Source organism: Chelonia mydas, chromosome 6 (genome assembly GCF_015237465.2).
Source record: "Chelonia mydas isolate rCheMyd1 chromosome 6, rCheMyd1.pri.v2, whole genome shotgun sequence".
NCBI classification, from domain to species: domain Eukaryota; kingdom Metazoa; phylum Chordata; order Testudines; family Cheloniidae; genus Chelonia; species Chelonia mydas.
This window is the reverse complement of record NC_051246.2, coordinates 12664029-12679175: the sequence shown is the minus strand read 5'-3', so window position 1 is coordinate 12679175 and position 15147 is coordinate 12664029. Positions and strand designations below refer to the sequence as shown.

The 15147-nt window shown below is 48.6% G+C and overlaps 1 protein-coding gene across 2 annotated transcripts in view; it reads left to right on the top strand.

The window, feature by feature from the left end:
- Nucleotides 1-15147, top strand: part of LOC119566370 — a 220309-nt gene that overhangs the window by 186016 nt on the left and 19146 nt on the right. For both annotated transcript variants that reach the window (XM_043549441.1, XM_037899144.2), the window contains 4 exons: nucleotides 1363-1446; nucleotides 2801-2863; nucleotides 10445-10519; nucleotides 12717-12833. In XM_043549441.1, the coding sequence (XP_043405376.1) occupies nucleotides 1363-1446; nucleotides 2801-2863; nucleotides 10445-10519; nucleotides 12717-12833 (339 nt within the window). The remainder of the gene's footprint in view (nucleotides 1-1362; nucleotides 1447-2800; nucleotides 2864-10444; nucleotides 10520-12716; nucleotides 12834-15147) is intronic.

The window sequence follows — 15147 nt, the reverse complement described above, 5'->3', positions numbered from 1 at the left end:
GTCCATTAGACCTAGCACTCTCTGGCAGGAGCCTTGGCCAACAAAAAAAATTTGTCCTAAATGAGACTTTTGCACTGGCCTCTCTGGTATTCTTTTTTAGCATCAGCTAGTCCTTCCCATATTCTTATTATTTATTCAAATCACTGTAGCTCCTAGAATCCCTACTCATGAACCAGGAGTCCATTGTGCTAGGTGCTAGAGCGGGGCTGGAGACCCCTGAGATGAATAAGAAAAGGAGGAGGAAAGAGGACGTCCTTGATTCTTCCATTCAAACAGCTTCGAAAGCCATACGTCCTTCTTTTAGCTTATAATTATACCATACAAACAAATAATCCATTTGTCCCGGTCTAAGATCGACCAAAATATCTCTTAAGGAATGCATCCTGTCTATGGAAAAAGTTCCGCAAGCCGGCCATTCTTTAGTCAGGGACAAATGAGTGGTGAAAGCTGGCCATTGAACCTGACATAAATTATTCATTTTTGATTTAGTTAACCCAGTAGTTCCAGAGATTCCCTTCCAATCTCTGAGTATCTGGGACAACAGGGCGTCCCCCGGGCATTTACTGGGCATCCACCATGTGCCAGCAATGCCCCTCTGCCATGTACATTGGTCAAACTGGACAGTCTCTACATAAAAGAATAAATGGACACAAATCAGACGTCAAGAATTATAACATTCAAAAACCAGTCGGAGAACACTTCAGTCTCTCTGGTCACTCGATTACAGACCTAAAAGTGGCAATACTTCAACAAAAAAACTTCAAAAACAGACTCCAGTGAGAGACTGCTTAATTGGAATTAATTTGCAAACTGGATACAATTAACTTAGGCTTGAATAGAGACTGGGAGTGGATGGGTCATTACACAAAGTAATACTATTTCCCCATGTTTATTCTCCACCCCCTCCCCCACTGTTCCTCACACGTTCTTGTCAACTGCTAGAAATGGCCCACCTTGATTATCACTACAAAAGGTTTCCCCTCCCCCCCACTCTCCTGCTGGTAATAGCTCACCTTAAGTGATCACTCTGGTTACAGTGTGTATGGTAACACCCATTGTTTCATGTTCTCTATGTACATAAATCTCCCCATTGTATTTTCCACTGAATGCATCCGATGAAGTGAGCTGTATCTCACGAAACCTTATGCTCAAATAAATTGGTTAGTCTCTAAGGTGCCACAAGTACTCCTTTTCTTTTTGCACATACAGACTAACACGGCTGCTACTCTGGGACAAGGAGAGAGGCCTGGGATGAAAATGATAAGGACAAAATTCTCCAGACTCCTTTCTGTTCACATTTCTATGAACTGAAATTGATAATAATAAATCATGGAATCTCATGGCTTTCTTTTTCTTTTTCAGTCACAGGTTAATGAAACTGTCAGCAGTGGAGCAGCAGAAATAGTGGAGGGATTGACATTATTGTTTCAACTTTGCAAGACTCAGGTTAGTGTGTGTCTATTATACCCCAAGTTACACTGAAGTTGTACTGCCCCAGCTTCTTTCACTACAGGAGTGTGGTTCAGAGATTTGTGTCATCACTGTGTGGTTATGTTTATTATTATTGGCTAATTCACAAGGAATTTCAACCATCATCATTCAGAAGACAGAACAACCACCAATTACCCCATAGGATGCTACATAATTGTCTACAAAGAAGATTTAAAACATTCACCTGAGACATTTGATTCTGGTCATTCTTAGAGACTAGATACTAAATTATTACTATAATGAGTAGTATTACTCTTGCTATTAAAATTAATATGTATTATGTGTTATTCAGAAGCACCTCAGAGCCCCAGGCATAGACAAGGATCCTGTTTTACTAGGCACTGTGCAGACACAGTCCCTGCCGCAAAGAGCTTCCAATCCAAGTGTAAGACAAGAGAGAACAGATGAGAACAGACAGACAGGGAGTACAAGGAAACAATGAGATAATATTGGTCTCCTAGCACCCACCTGCAAGCCAGGCTGTAACTGTTGGCTTGTCACCAGAAGTGGGATCCATGTGGACAGCCACTTGAAGGGGAAAGAACAGTGACTTATCTTACAGTAATTGTGGCTCTTCGAGTTGTATTGTTCACATGGATCCCACAACCCACCGTCTTACCCCACTTCTATGGAGTCCTGTAGCCCTGGGATTCTGTATTGGTGAAGTGAGGGATGTATGGGCCCACCCTGCCCTTTATGCCCTCAGGTAGGGGGGCGAGGGCATTCTGGATGCAGTTGCAGTCCCAATGGACACTGCTGGCCAAAAAATCCAAACTTGAGCACACGGGGCATACACACACCAGAAGTGGGATCCCTGTGTACAATATGTCTTGAAGAACCAGTTACTGTAAGGGAAGCAACCATTCTTTTCAGCATTTCCGAATCAACATCTTTTGAAAATTTTTGTTCTGCAAATTTATTTTTGACTTTTTTCATTCTGATTTGGAGCAGAAACTAATTTTAAAATGTTGAACTTTCCTGCAGAATAAAAATTCTGTTCTTCAAACAGGTCTTCTTGCCATCATAGATCGCCCCTTCTTCTGGCTGCACTGTCCCTGATTCCTAGGGGCCAATTTATTGTCCCTGCTAGCTGAGTTATTACCACATGCCAGAGCTTCACCATTTCTGCTCTAAATCAAGGCAGCATGGGCCAGATTTTCAGGGGAGCTCAACACAGGGAGCTAAGCTGTTTAGGAAATCTGGCCCTTAGTGTGGATGTGGAGCATTTGAAAACCTAGCCCTTAGCTCGTTTGGAAATCTGGCCCCATGTGTATAATTTTCTGTTGTCTTAAATTTTGTTTCCACTCAGAAAATATCACCAGGTGAGATCTGGAAGATGTCTGCAGAGGTGACTGAAAAACTTAATCCACAGGTTAGTGTGAGTCTCTATTAATCTGTGATGTGACAGGGGAATGGAAGACCAGGGAAAAGGGTGCGAAAGAGGCATGGAGTGGCGGCAGGGCTCTGGTGGCGATTTAAAGGGCCGGGGTGGTAGCGGCAGCAGGGCTCTGGTGGCGATTTAAAGGGCCGGGGTGGTAGCGGCTGCCGGAGCCCCGAGCCCTTTAAATCCCTGTCTGAGCCTTGCTGCCGGAAACCTAGGGTAGAGGTGGTGGGGCTCCAGTGGGTAATTTAAAGGGCCCCGGGGCCCTTTAAATCGCCGCTGGAGCCCCTCCGCCACTACCCCAGAGCTCCGGCAGCAGGGCTCTGTTGGTGATTTAAAGGGCCCAGGGCTCCGGCAGCCGCTACCACCCTGGCCCTTTAAATCGCCACCAGAGCCCTGCTGCCGTTACCACCCCGGAGCCCCGGGCCCTTAAAGCTCTGCCAGAGCCTGGAGCCCCATGGTAGCAGTGGCACCCAGGAGCCCCCAGGACTCCTCAGTGATTTAAAGGGCCCGGAGCCTCGCTGCGGTAGCGGAAGCTGGAGCCCCGAGCCCTTTAAATCGCCCCCGAGGCTGGTAGCTCCGGGGGTGATTTAAAGGGCCCGGGGGCTCCCAGCTGCCCCTACCACAGGCGGAGCCCCAGGCCCTTTAAATCTTGATTTAAGGCCCTGCCTCTTCCACTTGAGGCCACGCCCCCTGCTCAGGACTCCAGCATACCGGTAAGTCCTTTAACTTACTTTCACCCCTGAATATCATAGAATATCAGGGTTGGAAGGGACCTCAGAAGGTCATCTAGTCCAACCCCCTGCTCAAAGCAGGACCAATTCCTAACTAAATCATCCCAGCCAGGGCTTTGTCAAGATTGACCTCAAAAACCTCTAAGAAAGGAGATTCCACCACCTCCCTAGTGAACACGTTTTTCCTAATATCCAACCTAAACCTCCCCCACTGCAACTTAAGACCTTTACTCCTTGTTTTGTCGTCTGTTACCACTGAGAACAGTCTAGATCCATCCTCTTTGGAACCCCCTTTCAGGTAGTTGAAAGCAGCTATAAAATCCCCCCTCATTCTTCTCTTCTGCAGACTAAACAATCCCAGTTCCCTCAGCCTCTCCTCATAAGTCTCATGCTCCATCCCCCTAATCATTTTTGTTGCCCTCTGCTGAACGCTTTCCAATTTTTCCATATCCTTCTTGTAGTGTGGGGCCCAAAACTGGACACAGTGCTCTAGATGAGGCCTTACCAATGCCAAATAGAGGGAAACGATCATGTCCCTTGATCTGCTGGCAATGCCCCTACATATACATCCCAAAATGCCATTGGCCTTCTTGGCAACAAGGGCACACTGTTGAATCATATCCAGCTTCTCGTCCACTGTCACCCCTAGGTCCTTTTCTGCAGAACTGCTGCCTAGCCATTCGGTCCCTAGTCTGTAGCAGTACATGGGATTCTTCCATCCTAAGTGCAGGACTCTGCACTTGTCCTTGTTGAACCTCATCAGATTTCTTTTGGCCCAATCCTCTAATTTGTCTAGGTCCCTCTGTATCCTATCCCTACACTCCAGTGTATCTACCACTCCTGCCAGTTTAGTGTGATCTGCAAACTTGCTGAGGGTGCAATCCATGCCATCCTCAAGATCATTAATGAACAAAACCGGCCCCAGAACCAACCCTTGGAGCACTCTGCTTGATACTGGCTGCCAGCTAGACACAGAGCCATTGATCACTACCCGTTGAGCCCGACAATCTAGCCAGCTTTCTATCCACCTTATAGTCCATTCATCCAGCCCATATTCCTTTAACTTGCTGCTCCCCAAGCATACTTGGGGAGACCATATCAAAAGCTTTGCTAAAGTCAAGGAATAACATATCCACTGCTTTCTCCTCATCCACAGAGCCAGTTTATCTCATCATAGAAGGCAATTAGATAAGTCAGGCATGACTTGCCCTTGGTGAATCCATGCTGACTGTATCTGATCACTTTCCTCTCCTCTAAGTGCTTCAAAATTGATTTCTTGAGGACCTGCTCCATGATTTTTCCAGGGACTGAGGTGAGGCGGACTGGCCTATAGTTCCCCGGATTCTCCTTCTTCCCTTTTTTAAAGATGGGCACTACATTAGCCTTTTTCCAGTCATCCGGGACCTCCACTGATCACCATGAGTTTTCAAAGATAATGGCCAATGGCTCTGCAATCACATCCGCCAATTCCTTTAGCACTCTTGGATGCAGCGCATCCGGCCCCATGGACTTGTGCTCGTCCAGCTTTTCTAAATAGTCCTGAACCGCTTCTTTCTCCACAGAGGGCTGGTCACCTCCTCCCCATGCTGTGCTGCCCAGTGCAGTAGTGTGCTAGCTGACCTTGTTCGTGAAGACAGAGGCAAAAAAAGCATTGAGTACATTAGCTTTTTCCACATCCTCTGTCACGAGGTTGCCTGCCCCATTCAGTAAGGGGCCCACACTTTCCTTGACTTTCTTCTTGTTGCTAACATACCTGAAGAAACCCTTCTTGTTACCCTTAACATTCCTTGCTAGCTGCAACTCCAAGGTGATTTGGCCTTCCTGATTTCACTCCTGCATGCCTGAGCAATATTTTTATACTCCTCCCTGGTCATTTGTCCAGTTTTCCACTTCTTGCAAGTTTCTTTTTTGCGTTTAAGATCAGCAAGGATTTCACTGTTAAGCCAAGCTGGTCACCTGCCATATTTACTATTCTTTCTACACATCGGGATGGTTTGTTCCTGCAATCTCAATAAGGCTTCTTTAAAATACAGCCAGCTCTCCTGGACTCCTTTCCCCTTCATGTTATTCTCCCAGGGGATCCTGCCTATCAGTTCCTTGAGGGAGTCAAAGTCTGTTTTTCTGAAGTCCTCTCTCTAATCCCCGTGTGAGCTGGGATCTGGGTGGTCTTTGCCCCCTAGGAGTGTCTGACCCTCTCTCTTCCCCCCTGTGTGTGTGTCAGAATCTGGGGAGCCCCTGCCCATCTACTGGGGTCTGACCCCACCTCCCTGCCCACCTCATGTGAGCCCGGTTCTGGGGCAGGGTTACCTTATTGGCAGGTCTGAACCCCTCTCCCTGCCCCCACATGTGAGCCAGGATCCCTATTCCTCATCAGGTGTCTGAGCCCCTGTCTCTGCCCACTCTGCAGAACTGTAACTAGGCATTTTAGCACCCAGGGTGAGCAATCATATTTATGCCCCCTAGAGGTGACATGTGGGGGTATGTGAGTCACATGTCTCCCGTATTTCTGCCTTCTGTTTAGCACAGAAGTATTCAGACTGTAGGGTACATGCCTCCCTAGGGGCATGTACCCCACAGTTTGAAAACCGTTGCCTCGTGCCAGCAGCCGGTGGATCGGAAGCTGGTGGGAGCTGCCCGCTCCACTCAGGCCCCTGGCTGTCCGCACTGTAGTACCTGGGGCACTGGCTGCCCAGCAGCCATCCCTGCCCTGCTCCGCTCCCTGAGGCGGGCCCCCTCTGCATAGCTTGGTTCTTCCCGAGCTGGGCGGATGGCACAGCTCCAAGGTGCACCCTGACATACTCTTGCCTCTGCCCTGAAGGAGCCTGGCACTGGCTGGAAATGAACCCTGGAGCCAGCCCCACCCTTGGAGCCTGGCTGCCTTCAGATGCCCCCTCAAGTGCTCCCTGCAGCACTCATCCCCCTTGGCACCTGCCTCTCAGCTACCTGGCCACACCGCGCTCAGTACCCAGGGACCTGCCATTGCATCACTCTCCCCACACTGTGTGCAGAGCGGAATTGCCCCGGCTGTCCTGCTCCAGCCCCGTGGCTGCCGGGCTCGTGGTCACCCAGCCTGAGCTCTGAGCTGGGGCATACGAGCTCAGTGCCCAGCCTATGGGGCTGCAGGCAGGCAGCTGCTGCTGGCAGGGTGGACTTGCTCCCGCCAGCTCCAGAAAACAAGGCTGTGAGAAAGGAGCAACCCCTAGGCTTACATGTTTCAAATTCCCAAATAGAGGACACTGCTGGGGGGAGAGGGAGGAGAGCTGGAGGAGGTATTTGGAGAGGTGTTGGAGGGGGTATTTGGAGGGCACTGGAGGGGGTACCTGTGGCAGGGGTATCCCCTGGAGGTGGGCTGTCAGTGCTGGGGGAGGATGGGCCAGCTTAACAGAGGAGCCCCAGCTACTGATGCTACCAATGGGCCACTGCATGTGGGGCTCCTGCTTCCCTCCCATTCCCCTATCCCCTTCTCTTCCCTATCCCATCACCCTTCTTCACTGCCCCCTGCCTTGTCCCCTCTCCTCCCCCTCCCCACCACCTTTCCTCTCCCCACTGTCTTCTGCTCCTATCTCCAACTCCCACATCCCCCTCCCCCTGCCCCATTCCACTATCCCCTTCTCCTCCCCCTACCCTAGCGCATCCCTCTTTCTTCCCCATTACCTCTTCCCCACACCTCACCCCCTTGCCTCCTTGCCCTGACCCCACCCACAGGCACCCACTGTTGTACAGAAAACAGGATGGTGGCCATATAGGGCGCCCAGCACATGTAGAATGAAGAAGACCAGCATTAGGACCCAGGAGGCACTGTCCAGCACCCAGCAGGAGAAGCAACTCTGGACCACCCCCTCCACTTCTGGCCTGGGCCTCTGTTTGGGGGTGGGGGGGAGGCACCCTGAAAACTAAGCCCATGGACTCTGGCTGACACATATCACACAGTAGCATATCAACTGCAAACCTGGATGAGGACTACAGCTGTCTAAATGACCACAAACTTCGACCAAAAAAATTCTATTTGAAAAACTAGGGAATTTAATGGCAAAAAACCACCATTAATACAGAATTAAGGTCGCCCAGTGATGTCTGTGCCCTTCCAGAAAGTCAAGTTCAGCAAAACTCAAATGTCTGAAAACCAGTGTGATGGGTATTCTTGAGGTGCAGCCTGGAACTGGGGTACCACTGGGCCTTGTGTCCACCCATCTGGGCTCCCTCTCACACTGTGATGCTGTGACAAGCTACAACCCTCTTACAGGCATTTTACTTACACAGACATCCACAGGGAGGGACACACGCAGCTGAGTTACATGAATGCTTCTCCCAGCCACTCATGAACCAACAATAGAGAGGCTCCAGCCAATTCTCTCCAGCTACCCAGCCTTGCACCTCAGAACTATACCTTCCTGCCCTGGTCAGAAGCCCAACCAGTGTAAGTTTATTACCCAGTCCGCCACTTTTACAAAGGAAAGTGGGTGTGCACCAGCCTTTGTAACCTGACCAGATTTGCCAAGCACTTCAACCAAAACCCACTGTTTTAGGTAAAATATAAAACAAATTTATTAACTACAAAAAGATAGATTTTAAGTGATTATAAGTAGTAGGCATAAAGATCAAAGTTAGTTACCTAAGAAATAAAACAAATTCACAGTCTTAGTTCTATAAACTACACAGGATGTGAATCAAGCTGTGTCTCACCCAGATAAATGGAACAAACAGGTAACAGATCTTCACTACATAGGTTGGAACTCCTTTCCAGCCTGGGACCCCCTTCCCAGTTCAAAATCTAACGTTTTTCTCCTAACGTTTTTCCAGGTGTTGAGTTGTGGGGGGACTGAGCCCAAATGATGATATCACTGCCCCTCTTTTATAGTTTCTTCCAGCTTGCTGGAAAGATACTTTGGCTGTGACATGAGTCGAGCAGTCTCGATTGTCGACTTGCTCTCTCTGAGAAGTCTCCATTGTATACAGGTCCTGTGACAGTCCTTGTGAGTGTGGATTCCCTTCAATGGGCCATCAGAATATCTGGCTCCTCCACTGTTGCACCTGAAAGGCTGGTTGTGGGTGTTCCCAACCTCACAACATATTTCAGTAACACACACATAGCAAAACTTCATTTCTTCACATACAATGACAGCACGTACAATCCAACAGGATATTAATGTTCAACAGATCAAGACTTTTAAAATGAAACTTCACAAGGTATCCTTTGTACAAAACATATCATAATTATATGACAGTTGTGAATATGGGGGTTCCAGGGTGCTGCTTTGGAGCACATAATGCCACAACCAGGAAATACAGAGTTGAGGTAAATGCCTATACAACCTTAACTCTGCCCTCTTTGAACAATGCCCCAATATGCCCACAGCATCCACACTCCCACTCTGCCTTTTCACTGTAATGGACAAGCGCTGCCTGCACCTGTTCTGTACACAAACACTGAACCTACTCCCCAGACACCATACCGCACTTGTAAAACTGAACGACCACTTCATAGCCTGTTACAACCCCTTCACACCTGCATACAGGATACCGCCTCAACCTGTACTTTCCTCTACCTGTCCTTAAATCCACAGACTGTTCTGATGTCCCACCTCACTACTGGCAATACCCATGGCCCTGCCACTGCCACAACTCACATAATTCTGTATTGAAATGATGCAGACTGGAACCTCAAGGTACATATGGACCTTTTTCCTTTGATAACATACATGGTGGAACTCAGACCCAGGTCTCCTCAGATCACAGTCTCAGCTCTATGATGCTCCTCAAACTAATCCTCAGATCACGTCATTTTACAAACAAACGGCTACAAACCTGCTCCAACTTATTCCTCCACCATTCAATGCAGGTATAGCTAATACAGCAGGGGTTCTCAAACTGGGGGTCAGGACCCCTCAGGTGGTCACGAGGTTATTACAGAGGGGTCACGAGCTGTCAGCCTCCACCCTAAAACCTGCTTTCCCTCCAGCATTTATAATGGTGTTATTTATATGAAAAAGTGTATTTTATTTATAAGAGGGGGTCGCACTCAGAGGCTGGCTATATGAAAGGGGTCATCAGTACAAAAGTTTGAGAACCACTGTAATACAGGGAATGCAGCTGGAGCTCATATAGATAATCCCCAGGGACCAGTGCCAACTGCAGGGGGCAGAGTTAAGGTTACATGGGTGTTACCTTAACTATGTATTTCTGGGTTTTCAGACATTTGAGTGTTGCTGAACTCAACATTCTGGAAGAGCTCAAGATACCACTGGGCAACCTTAGCTCTCTATTAACAATTTTTTTTGCCATTTAATTTTGTTGTATCTGTGAGTGATTGACTTAGCAACCTTAGTATTCTCTTAATATAGAAAAACTAAGGGATATGTATCTATTGAAACTTGGTTTTGGCTGGCCTATTGTACAGTAGAATCTGTTACTGATTTCATTACACACAGCTGTACGTCACTAAACAATTGGATGAAAAAAGGCTAAGAACAAAGAGGATCTGACAGAAACAAACAAGAAGTTGAAGAAGATTATAGAGGAGATAGAAAAGATTGAAGCTGATGAAAAGCTCATACTCAAGAATGAGGCTGAAAAGAAGCAGAATGAGCTTGAAAAAGAGAGGAATGCTCTTGAGAAGGAGAGGAAAGTAGTCAAATTGCTCTGCAAAATGATTCCCAAACTATTGATCCAAAGTTTAGTTGTGAATTGTGCCTTTTATAAACTACTGTTAAACTTCAAGGAAAAGAATGACTCTACATCTTGGGAGAGAGTGATTGAGTGTTTCTGGTTATAGTATTCATTCCCTTTGGTGGTATTCTATAAAAGTTTGTATTTACTCTCTGGTCTCATTCTCGTTCAGAATGAAGCTGAGGAGCTTCACACTGGCGCCAGCCAGCAGCTGGAGAGACGGGACATCAACCGAGAGTATCAGCAGGTACACTTGATCATCCTTCTTAGCTTTCTGAAACAGGGTGAATTTGTGGGGATTGTTGATCAGCTTCAGCTGTACCTTGATGAAGTCAGTGTAAGAGCCATTTTTGTTCACGAAGGCTCACGAAGAGGTTGCTGTTGATCTGGCTGTTGTACTTCCTTTATCTTCTACTCGATCTTGGCCTGGATCAGAACTGGCTTCTCCAAGTCAATCTGCTCATCCACCTTTGTGTCTTTCTTCCCACTTTGTTCCTTGGCCTCGGACAGGTCGCTATCCTGGTACCATGGGCCGCTGCAGTCCAGATGGATCAAGGTGTGGCACCAATAGTGGCAGGTGAACTTGCAATGGGCTCACTGCAGACTCTTCTTCGGCCCACCCCAGATGAAATACCTGCATGGGTCGCACCAGATTTGCTGGCCGCGGGTGCAGGGCTGGAAGGCATGGCCCTCGCCCAGCTCACCCGTCAGCTTGGGGTTGCTCTGTCTGCCCAGCTGGTGGTTCTGCCACACGTGGGTCAGGATGTCAGGCACAAGTACTGACTTTTGTTTTTGCCCGTGGGTGCTCTACCCCTGCTCCGCTCCGTCCCATCTCGCCGCACTCCTACTTGACCTCTTCTTCCAAGGCCCTGCCCTTGCTCTGCCTCTTCCTGTCCCTCTCCACCCCCTCTCCCAAGCACCTCCGGCCAGCCTCTCGCTGTTCTGCAGCCAGCCCCGGGGCCCCACCAAACAGCTGATCGGCAGCCAGCCCGGTGCCAAAACCACGGTGGCTGGTGGGTGCAGAGTACCCCCTATTTTTTTCCATGGGTGCGTAAGTCCTGGAGCACCCACGGAGTCAGTGCCTACAATGTCAGGGGTTTAGACTAGCTAACCCTTGTGGTCCCTTTTAAGTCTGTGATTTTATGATTCTACTCATCTCTATAGCATAGAGCAGCGGTTCCCAAACTTGTTCCGCCGCTTGTGCAGGGAAAGCCCCGGGCGGGCCGGGCCGGTTTGTTTACCTGCCGCGTCCACAGGTTCGGCCGATCGTGGCTCCCAGTGGCCGCGGTTCGCTGCCCCAGCCCAATGGGAGCTGCTGGAAGCGGCGGCCAGTACATTCCTCGGCCCGCGCCGCTTCCAGCAGCCCCCATTGGCCTGGAGCAGCGAACCGCAGCCACTGGGAGCTGCGATCGGCTGAACCTGCGGACGCGGCAGGTAAACAAACTGGCCCGGCCCGCCAGGGGCTTCCCCTGCACAAGCGGCGGAACAAGTTTGGGAACCGCTGGCATAGAGCAAACTGTATTTTTGAGGGTGCTTTAGCTTTACTGGATATCATCACAGTGGTATTACAAGATGGGGATTTGCTTGTGCTATCTATTGCTGGCAGTTTAATAATTTATTCTGATTTACAATTACTATTGTTTATTGGCCAAGTTGGCAAGGCCATCTGCTCAAGATGATGGCATTTTTCTCTGTCTGTCTGTACAAGAGCTCCATGTGTCCCCATTTTCCAAAAAAGGGGACCATCTGTTTAGCACAGCCATGGTTTCAAACAGTTCTACATTTGTCTATAGATCAAACAGCTGGTTGATGGCACCATTAATGCCTGCTCAGCTGTGCTTATCCTCCTAATAGAGTTTGACATGGTGACCCCCTGAATGACACAACCTCCCAGAGAGGAAGAAGAAAAATAATAATGGATGGGGCAGGGGAGATGAGGAGGCATGGGATGGGAGAATGGGGTTGGACACTGAGCCCCTGGAAGGGGTGGCAGATTGGGAAACCCTGGCATGAGGCAGGAGAGGACTGGGGTGCGGGGGACACACAGAGCCCCGGGCATGGGGGAGGGGTTGGGAGAGTTTCAGAGAGTCCCTGAAATAGAGGGGGATTGGAGGGGGACACACAGCGAGTTTGTTGTGGGAGATAGAGAGATGCAAGAAGCCCCAGGTGTGTGCAAAAAGCTTGGCCAAGACAAGGAACAAACCATATGACCCCCTAGTTATAAGCACAGTGCAGCCACTGCTCTGGTATCTGGGTGCATTTTACATTGTTTAAATTGGGAGTAATTAACTATATGCAGTGGGTCCTGATCTCTTCTGAGATTCTGAGCATTCTTAACTCATTTTAACTTCAAGGGGGAGTTATGGGCACTAATGCTTCCAGCAGAACTACAAATTGTACGTAGGATATTGTCATTTTATCTTTTTCTCTCCTGCCTCCACAAGCAATTGATTGATCTGTGTGACACAAAGATTGAAGAGAAGATGTCAGGTGCACATGACATGAAGATCAAAGAGGAAATAGATTCACTCAAACAGACCAAAACATTTATTCAACAAGAGGTTAGTACTGGTACTTTCATACATCGTGATGTCAGATTGAAAAGGAAATGCGGAAATACTGTCAGCTCTGTGTGATGGCCCCTGGCTCTGGAACTCACACTCAAAGAGCTCTAAAATACTGATTGTGTCAGACTAACTTTATCTCTTTCTTTGATAAAATAACTGAGTTTTTTAAACAAGGGAAACACAGTAGGTCTAATCTACTTGCCCATAAGTAAAGCATTTGATACAATTCCCCAGGGGAAATTGTTAGCTAAATTAGAGAAGAGGGAGATTAGTACAGGAATTGCAAGGTGGGTGAGGAACTGGAAAGGTTGTGCTGAAAGAACTGTCAGGCTGGAGCGAGGATACTAGTGAAGTTCCTCAAGGGCAGGGTTGGAGAAACTACGGCCGGCAGGCCACATCCGGCCCATTAGACCTTTTGATCCGGTCCTCGAGCTCCCACTGGGGAGCAGAGTCAGGGGTTTATCCCACTCCGCACATGCTGTGGCTCCGCGTGACTCCTGGAAGCAGTGGCATGTCCCTCCTCCAGCTCCTATGCATAGGGGAAGCCAGGAGGCTCCGCACGCTGCCTCCACCCAAAGCACCAGTTCCGCAGCTCCCATTGGTGGGAACTCCAGCCAATGGGAGCTGCAGGGGTAGCGCCTGCGAACAGGGCAGCACACAGAGCCACCTGGCTGGTGCCTCACCTCCACATAGGAGCCGGAAGTGTACACGCTGCTGCTTCTGGGAGCCGCAGGGGCAGTGCCTGTGGATGGGGCAGCACGCAGAGCTGTCTGGCCATGCCTCCACATAGAAGCCGGAGCTTGCGGGAGCTACTTGATGTAAGCGCCGCCCAGAGCCTGCATCCCTGACCTCCTCCCGTGCACCAACCCCCTACCCCAGCCCTGACCCCCTCCGATCCCTTCAGTCCCAGCCCAGAGCACCCTCCTGCATCCCAAGCCACTCATTCCCAGCCCCACCCCAGAGCCCACATCCCCAGCTGGAGCCCTCACCCCCCACTTCACCCTAATCCTCTGTGCCAGCCTGGAGCCCCCTCCCACACCCTGAACTCCTCATTTCTGGCCCCAGACCAGAGCCTGCACCCCCAGTTGGAGCCACTACCCGCTCTCACACTCCAACCCCCAACTTTGTGAGCATTCCTGGCCCGCCATACAATTTCCATACCCAGATGTGGCCCTCAGGCCAAAAAGTTTGCCCATCCCTACTCAAGGGTCATTGTTGGGACCAATCTGATTTAATATTTTCATTAATGACCTAGGCAGAGAAAGTCAGAGTTTGTTAATGAAATTTGCCTACGATACAAAGTTGGGAGGCATCATCAATACAGAGGAGAATCACAATATTATACAGGAAGAATTGGGTGATCTTGAGGACTGAAGTAATAGAAATGGGATTAAATCCGATAGCACACATTGCAAAGTCATGCACTTAGGGACTAATAAGAAGAATTTCTGTTACGCACTGGGGGTTCATCAGTTGGAAACTACAGAGAAGGAGAGACACCTGGGTATGTGGGCGATCATAGGATGACTACAAACCATTAATGTGAAGCATCTGTGAAAAAGGCAAATGCAATCCTAGGAGGTATCAGGTGAGGCATTTTCAGTAGAGAAAGAGAAGTATTAATGCAACTGTACAAGGCCCTTGTCAGACCTTATATGGAATAGTGTGTACAATTTTGGGCACCCATGTTCCAGAAAGGTGAATTCAAACTGGACCAGGTGCAGAAAAGGATGATCATGGGAATGGAGAGCCAATCTTACAATAGGAGACTGGGAGAGGTTGCTTGTTTAGCCTAGCAGAACAAAGGCTGAGGGGGATCTTATTGCTCTCTATGAATACATCAGGGGGTTAACACCAGGGAGGATGAAGAGTTACTGAAGCTAAAGGAAAATTTTGGCACAAGAACAGATGGGGATAAACAGGCCATGAATAAATTTAGTCTAGAAATAAGAAGAAGGTTTCTAACCAACAGAAGGGTGAGGTTCTAGAACAATAGGAGGAATGGGGGAAAACACCCTAATTAGTATTAAGATACAGCTTGATATGTTTATGAACAGGATTATATGACAGCGTTGCCCACTGGATTTGCTGGCCCAGGAGGTCCCCTCTAGTCCTGTGTCTTGTGTTCCTCTGACTTTAGAGTTCATTTATCCCTTTGATCTAAGTGGTTCCAAGTAGTAACAGACAGAACAAAGTGAATTACCAAGCAAAATAAAATAGAACATGCAAGTCTAAGCCTGATACAGTAAGAAAACTGAATACAGATAAAACTTCACCCTCAGAGGTGTTCCAGTAAGCCTCTTTTACA